Source organism: Numida meleagris, chromosome 1 (assembly GCF_002078875.1).
Source record: "Numida meleagris isolate 19003 breed g44 Domestic line chromosome 1, NumMel1.0, whole genome shotgun sequence".
Taxonomy (NCBI): domain Eukaryota; kingdom Metazoa; phylum Chordata; class Aves; order Galliformes; family Numididae; genus Numida; species Numida meleagris.
Window position 1 is genome coordinate 62,425,190 of NC_034409.1, and position 8,408 is coordinate 62,433,597.

The 8,408-nt window shown below is 47.3% G+C and overlaps 1 protein-coding gene across 18 annotated transcripts in view; it reads left to right on the top strand.

The window, feature by feature from the left end:
* Nucleotides 1-4,379, top strand: part of CACNA1C (calcium voltage-gated channel subunit alpha1 C) — a 429,930-nt gene extending 425,551 nt beyond the window's left edge. For 17 of the 18 annotated variants that reach the window (XM_021389880.1, XM_021389936.1, XM_021389870.1 and 14 more), the window contains one exon: nt 92-4,379. In XM_021389880.1, the coding sequence (XP_021245555.1) occupies nt 92-388 (297 nt within the window). In that variant the 3' untranslated portion in view covers nt 389-4,379. The remainder of the gene's footprint in view (nt 1-91) is intronic. The other variant, XM_021389984.1, reaches the window with a different exon arrangement.

The following is an 8,408-nucleotide window of genomic DNA, read 5'->3' on the forward strand; positions in this document are numbered from 1 at the left end:
GGCCTACAGGGGGATGCAATAGGGTTGCAGTAGGGCTGGTGAGGCAAGGTGCTAACGTCTGCCTTTGTCTCTGGTTCCTCACCTCCTAAAGGTGTTGATTTCGGAAGGACTGATGCAGTTTGCTCAAGATCCAAAGTTCATTGAGGTCACGACCCAGGAACTCGCCGACGCCTGCGACATGACGATAGAAGAGATGGAAAATGCAGCAGACAACATTCTCAATGGTAACAGCAAGCAGAGCCCCAATGGCAACCTGCTGCCTTTTGTTAACTGCAGGGACGCAGGGCAGGACAGTGCAGGCGAGGAAGAGGAAGAGGTGCAGAACCCGGATTGTGGAAAAAGTCAGGAGGAGCTGAAGGACAGCAGGATTTATATCAGCAGCCTGTAGTTGCCAGGGCTGGAAGCGATGCTGGTTTTTTATTTGTTTCAATGTTCCTAATGGGTTTGTTTCAGAAGTGCCTCACTGTTCTCGTGACCTGGAGTAACCGGAACAGCGTTCTTCATTCATTTCTGTTGGGACGAGTCGCAGAGTTGGGTGGTGGCAGAGAGCTTGTCAGGAGTGGATAGGACCCCGGCACACGTCCGCCTGGAAAGAGCGTGGCGCCCAGGAGGAGAGCCAGCTCCCTCTTTTTCCAGTCCCTGCACAAGGCACGACGACTGCCTCCCACAGGCGCCCCAGCCAAACGCGCCTGGCCTCCAGCGGGCATCCTTCAACTTTGCTTGTAAAAATCATTTTGCACATGTTCCGTCCGAGCCTCACCGCCCCCGGCCACCCTGGCCCCGCCGCCCGGGCCCGGAGGACGCAGCGCCGCCAAATGGGGAGCGCAGGGACTGCGGCGGCTCCTGCTGTCGGCCAATCAGAGCTCGAGGGTCGCTCGCCAGCCAACCTGAGCTCGGGCAAGTCACCTGCCGACCAATCGGAGCTTAAACAGGCAGCCGCGCCAGCCAATGGGAGAGTGGGGAGTGGGCTGGGCACGGGTCTCTCCTTGTCCTGCAGTTCGGTGTTTCCTTGAGAGCATGTCGCGGTTTTTATTTTGACTATTTTATTTTTATTATAATTTTTCTGAGGGAGAAGGGAGTGTTTACAAGGTTCTGTAACCACCTACCTTTTTGTTTGGGTTTATTTTCACTTTTGCAGACGTTACCTTGGTTTGACCATGTTGTATTATTTAAGCCAGGTTCTTTTCTCCATTGGCATTTGGTAGAAGCATAACGCTGTAGGCGAGTTTTACCGACCACTATGTACACCGAGACTCTGTCATTTGATTTGCTAGCGAACGGAACCTCCTTTTTTTGTTGTTGTGTTATCATATAACGGCAGCGGGCAACGCGCTTGGAACAGCCCCACACGTCCCAGGGACCGATGGGGCCACTGGGATGCAATGCTGGAGCAGCGCCCGCTGTCGGGAGGGGAATCAGTAACTCTTTGCATCTTCTGTTCCACAAGATATGCAAAAACAATGCAATAATATTAATTTTAAAATACAATCGTAAGTCGTGTTGGCATTAAAACTGTATAGAAAAAAAAAATTAACGGGGGGGGAGGGGGCAACCAAGCAGAAAGCGTTACGCTTCAATATATTCCGTGTGATGTTTTATTGCATTGATGATGTTTCTGTTGAAGAAACCGTTATACTTGAATTCAGGTCAGTTTCGGTATTTTTCAAATATTTTTTTAAAAGGAATTGCAATTGTGCCAAGCAAATATAACGAATCAAATTAAGTTTGTTTAAAAAGAAAAAGAAAAAAAAAGAGTCACTTCTTGTATATTTTGCTGCATGTCAAGTGAATCATTTCGTATTTGGAATGTGCCAAGCTTTACCTTTGAACTTTTAAGTGCTTTTCTACGTGTGGTTGGGGACAGGGGTACTATTTTTTTTTTCCTTTTTTAATTTGTACGATGAACAAAGTGTACCTGGTGTAAGTAACTATTCTGCAATCCACTGACAGGTCGAACGTTACTGATTTTGCATATCTTGTGTTCATTACCCTTCCTCCTCACCCCTTTAAACATGCACGATGACTTTGTTGGTAGAGTACTTTTCTTCCCGAGGCTGGGACGTTTTGTTCAAGCTTTGTTCTCTTTCCTTTTGCTCAGCCTCTCTGAAGGTCTCTTTCCACGAGAAGGTGGCAAGATCCCTAAGCCCGCATGGAAGATCCATCCCATGTCTTCAGCTGGCACCAGCAATTCAGGGAGGGGGAAAGCACCTGCTTGCAGATTGAGGTTAGATAGCTCATCCTGATGGTTGTAACAGGATCATGCAAATGGCAGAATTGTTAGCAAAATAAATGCACCTAACTCTGGACTGAAAACACTGGGTAAGTGAGGGACAGAGCTCTGGATCATTGCTTAGGAAAATTGCTGTGGTCTGGTCATGACACGGATGTTCTGTGACTTTTGTGTGTTCCCATGCACATTCCCAGACTTTAGCATATAGGCCAGGCCCTAAGTCACAAAACATCTGATGGCACAGCATGTCCCAATCGTATTTCCCTGCTAATGAGTGCGAACCTCTCCTGATTCACCCCATGATGGTACATGGCCCTGACCTGTGGCAGAGGCTGAGAAACCAGGGAGATATTATTAGATTTTATGCGTCTGATTTCTGTCTAGACTGCTGCTGGTTTTCTCCCTTTTCAAGATGTTTCACAAACTTGCAGATGAGTGCTCAGAGGTGTGATCTGACTCAGAGTTAAACTTTCATTCCAGACTTGAGCTTCACAGATGTTTGAGTACATCATTTATTATGTAATTTTGTAATGCCCTTGGGTTTACTTCTCGACTCTGCTGGGGCCATTAAGCAGAAATAGTGGAAGATATTTTTGAAGGTGCACTTTTTCCTTGTTATTTTGAACTGGCCAGTAGCAGCTCAAGATACTTTGCCAACAAATCCTTTTAAACTGGGGAAATGGGAGCCCACTTAAGCAACCATCTGGCATCAGAGTCCCAGTCCAAGTCCCTGGAGAAAGCAGCCACCTGAAGTCTGTCAGTCTCATTTTTTCCATCCCTCTTGTCTGTACCAATATTGGCATGCGAACACTTCTCCCTTTGTGAGTTTGCTGTTGGTAGTGCTGCAGTGCTCCAAAGCTACTTGAAAGGAAATAATGCTGTGCTGGCTGTTTCTGAAAATGAAAGCAGCAAAGGGGCTCCCTGTCTCACCTTCCTCCACTAGAAAGTCCCCCTGGCCCTCCCAGTAAAAGACAGAGCTGCTCCTTGCTCCTGATTAACAAAGTACTGGCCTAGTGCAGCAGAGACAAGGGGCATTCTGGATGTCTGCCAGCGCATGTCATCTTTTAGGACTTTTCCTGCATGGAAGGAAAAGAGTGGAAAGGACTGTGCCCTACACATTGCTGGTGAAAGCTGTGGCTCCCCCATGGGTCAAAGCTGACAGTAGCCAGGGAAATCGCCGCAGTCTGCTGGAAAAAGGCTTAGGTCCTACAGAGTGGGAAGTGCACGGCTAGCAGAGCATGCACATGCCTCGTGCTGTCTGAGGGGCAGATGTTCAATATAGCCATTGCTGGTGCCAGCTGTGCAATTTTCTCTTTCTTGGGAGGGTGGCTTTTTTTTTTCGTTGTTTCCATTCGAGGTACACGCAACGTGCACATCGTGACAGGTCTGAGCAAAGAGCTACTGCCTCCTTCAGGTGAGGTGGAGACTGGGGGCGATGGAAGCGGGGCAGGCATAGTACCCGGGGGTCCTTCCTCTCCCGGTGTGTGGGAGTAGATGGTGGGTACGGTCACTGTTCCATGGATGGAAGCCATGGAGGAACCAATGGCTGACGAGTGGCATGGAAGGAAGAAAAGAAAGGGGAAAACGATCTGCTGTTTGCCACTGAGCATCTCTGACTTGCAGGAGTACACTGCAGACTAAAGACATTTCTTACAAAACAACAAACCTCATCCCTTTATCACTCCTGCTCATTACTCCAGGCAGTACTGGGCCAGCCACACCGGGTGCATTTCTTTTTTCTTCCTTATTCTGTGTGGCTGATGTGACAGGGAAGCAAGCGGAACTCGTGGTTCAGAGCTGGAGTTTCATTATCCACAGACCTTTTTTGCATCACCTGCCTCTTCAGCTGGACATACAGATGATGATGGCGTGGATGCTGCTGCTGCTGCAGGGTCCGGCCTGGTTTGTTACCCTGCCCACTTCACCCAGCACGGAAGGACAGCCAGAGAGGTGCCATGTACAGAACTGCATCTATTTCTGCTTTGTTTTCTGACTCAGAACCCTGCCCCCAGTGACTATGACAACGATGATGAAAACAACAACAACAAAAAAAGGGCAAATGCATTTTTTACATTTCTTGATAATTTCCAAAGCAATGTATCATTGCTTTCTTTAGACTGACGCCAATATAACAGTTGTATGGGTCTCAGCCAGGCTCCTGTGTCTTTTCTGCCTGATAGTTTCAGATTGCTGTATGAAATGTATGCGCGTTTGCACACAGACACAATCGCACAAGGTGACAGCACCACGAGCCCGTGGGGTTACGGACTTGTGTTGTAGGTTAAGCTGTAGGCCTTGCTTCATACGTCTAGGTGGGAAACCCCAACCCATGGGCCCAGCAAGCTGAAGCGGGGCAGCCCTACTGAGTCAGAACTGAGCATCCTATGGTATGGGCCAGCTGGGACTGTCCTGGGATAGGGTGGGAAGAGGAACAGCGAGGGGAGAACAAAGTAAATAGAATCCATTCAGAGGCTTCTGGCAGTGGTGAGATTTTATCAGTTCCAATAATTAATCTGTAGCGTGTATTAAAAAAAAAAAATTCCTGGCCATCAGAAGCCCCTGTTCCCATCTTGCTAACACAAGGATAGAGTGCACTAGTGGCCAGGGAGGTTTTACTAATGTAAAGAATGTGGAAAACAGAAAAAAAAAATAGTATTTTTCCTACATTTATTTTCTTCTCCAAAGATTAAGAAATGCAAATTTCAGTAGCTGCATAGGATTTCTTTTCTCATCTTTTGAATGTTGCAAAGATATTAAAGTCTCATTCTGGGTTAGCAAGCCCAGGGATCCAAAAAGTTTCCAATGGGATCTCAGTCTGTGGAGCTTTGCTCTCTGTTGCTTTGTTTCTGGACAGCTCAAACCATTGTGGCCTTGCTGCTCCAGTGCCTGAGAGGGGATGGCTGAGGGCAGAAACACAGCATAGAGAAATCCCGTACTGAAAACAGACCGAGCTCCAATTGTTATCAGAGTAGTAGCATCACACTGGAGTGGAAAAACCCTTTTATGAAATAAACTTTAGTGTTTTAGTTCAATCTTTCATTCTTCCCCCACCCCATGCAGGGAACATGACTTAACTGTTAACACTTGATCTTAAAACAGGCCTTTAGGGGCACAGACCTTGATTAAGCTGCCAAAATGTGTGCCATCTGAGATACCCTACAGTATTCTGCCCAGCCTGCAACAGAAGTTCCAGGAGGGCACAACTCTTCCCCAAGGCTGGTGCCATGTCTGCCAGCCCCACATGTGCTGCATGGGCCTCAGGAGGCACGGGACAGTTAGGCAACTTAACCAAGTCCCTTTCTAAAGGGCTAACCGAGCAGAGCAGCACCAACGGCTGAAGTAAGGAGGGAATCTTCTTTAGCATTACCAAGGGCTTAGCGAGGCATGACTGGGAGCCCATCTCCACACTCCCATGCTGTTCTCCCACCCTACACCATGCGGGCAGGCCCCGCTCCTATGGCCTGGAGCTCCGGCACCCTGCCTGGCCCTCACCTAGCCCAGGCCTAGTGCCTGCACCCCAGGCCCTCGGAGCAGCAGCAAGAGCAGGCATGGTCCCACCCCACAGTGCATTTTTTTTCTGACAGTGTTCAAACAGACCCTTTCCAAAGCATTTTCCTATTCAAGACAGACCCATGGGCTCAGATACCATTCATTAGCCTCATCATTCAGAGGATGAAATACCTATGTTTTTCTGTTTTGTTTTGCATTTTGTCCAGTCGGGCAAAATGCAAGCTCTTCCTCAAACAGGCTGTAATGCCTTTAATATTTTTTTTTTCTAATATTTTAAGCATCCTAAGCCAGTCCACTCCCATCCAAAGCAGGTAGACTGGTAACCAATACTACCTAAACATCATCAACTTCATGATTGCTCATTGGAGTGATTGGTTCAGGATTATTCAGTCTTGACAATTTGAATGTGGGAAGATTTCAGAGGAGGAGGAGTCAGATTGTAAATATCTCTTTGACAACATTGCTGCATCACACACAAAAACGGGGAGATACTTTTAAAACTGCCTTAAAAATCAATTCCGAATGACGGAGTCTCCCTCCAAACAATTGCCACTTGGTAGATCAAGGGATAAGTCGCTTTGGGTAATTTCTGGCAAGAAGTGGTTGGAATCTGGTCCAATTTGGGAAGTGTAAATGTAATTTAGGAGCTGATCTCTCACTCAGTCTGACTTCATATCCACACTAACGACTGAGCACTGCAGGATCAAAACTGCTTAAGGCATGGGGTTGCTGTACCTCGCCTGTATCTATATGGCACGGTCTGGCCTGGCAAGGTACTGCATACCTGTGTTTCCCGGTGACTTCAGGGAAGATGGGGTTCCACAACACCTCTTCAGTTCAGGCCCTGGAGCATCATTTCCTGCTCTGATCATCAGCTATAACTGTTGATAAATATAAGTGTTTTGCCTTCATTTGAATTGCCCAGAGCTGTAAAATGACCTCTCTCAAGTATAAACCAGTCAGTCACCTCCTCTCCCACTCTTCCCTATGCACCCTGCCCGCCCCAGCCCTCCCTCTCACCTCAGCCCAAGTCCTTCCCTCTCTCAAGTCTTTACCTCCTTCCACAATTTTATATCTAGTTTTCATGAAGCCACAGAAATGCTTTTGTAAATAATGCTGTACAGTTTGTAACCATCATGTAAGCCTGTCATCAGTGCCAGAGTCCGTCTTGCCCTCTCGCACGTTTTAAAGTCAACAGAGAAAAGTTAGAGTGAATGGCCCGCAAGTGAGCTATAGGGTCATCTCTGTGTGGGACAAATGTATATTCCTGTAAGATTGCATTTTTATCTAAGGAATGATGTTATTTTAAAATTGCTAATAAATTTCTAAACAATGTCCAGATTTGTTTAATATCGTAAATGTTACGAGAACTGCTTTGACATTGCTCTCTTTGCTCAGCGGTGGCTTCAAACTACAAGGGCATCCTGCAGCCCCTCATTTCCCACTGGCGGTCCCCTCTAGGTTTGTAGAGTCTCTCATGTGCATAAGGGGCTGCAGAACAGCATGGGATAGTAACAGACTGTCCTGTTAAACATTTCTCATGTGCATAAGGGGCTGCAGAACAGCATAGGATAGAAATAGGCTGTCCTGTTAAATATTAACTTAGAAAACCCTGTCACTTGTGTACTGTTATCATCACAGAAATCCTACCTTGTAATGATGCCCAAGGTATGACTCATTCATAATCTAACAGTGACCATTTTCTCCACAGGATTCTTTTTTATTAAGCGTATGCATCAAAACAAGAATGCCTGCAGCCTAAACACCATGTAATTAATGTCTACATAAGCCATGAAGCTAATGGGACGATAATAAGTAACGTATCACACATTTACTTTTCAATCAAACAAATTTGTTCTAACAACACAGTTACCAAGCAATTGTGTCATAACACCAGCTGAGTGCTGTATAGAGTGCCACTGAGTGCTTAGCACTAGTACACTGGTATAAGATCAAGCACAAGAAAAAAACATGATTTTTTAATTATTATTATGTGTATATTTATATTCCCCAACTTGCACACAAATGTTGGAACCTCAAGGTTTGTTGTTAGGTAGTGGTGTCACACACCAGCTGGAGCCAGGAGGTATTCTCAAGCCATGGATGCCACCAGCGTGAGGAGCTGGAGGACAGGACGGGATGACCACCAGAGCTCCTGTACCTCCAGGCTCGGGGCTTTGGGCGGACTTTTGCCACCACAGGGCCCAAGGACACGCCATGCCCTTGGCTTGGTGTTTGGACTAGATGATCTTAGTGTCCTTTTCCAGCCCCAATGATTCTATGCCCTTGGCTGTCAGTGGAGCCTGGTGCACAGCTCAGCTCTGCTGCCGGCTCACGGCGCATGGACTTTGTGTGAGAACCACATGGAGGTTTTGGCGGTGAAAGCCACTTGTGGGTGTACCGCAGTGTAAAGAAAGGTGTGAAAGTGGGTGAAACCCGTCAGACCGCCGTGAGCAAGCTCTGTGCAGCTTCCTGTGAGACGAGTGCACACAAAACTGCCCAGAATATCTGCGTACAGAACCCTGTGTCGGAATGCTGCCTACAACCACTACACTTCATTGGCACACGCTCTGCTCACGACCTTCTCCTGAGGCGGGAGGATAGCGTCCCACAAGCAAAGCCCTAAGCCCGACCCGCAGGCCTCAGCGGGCTGAGCCGCCCTCCGCCC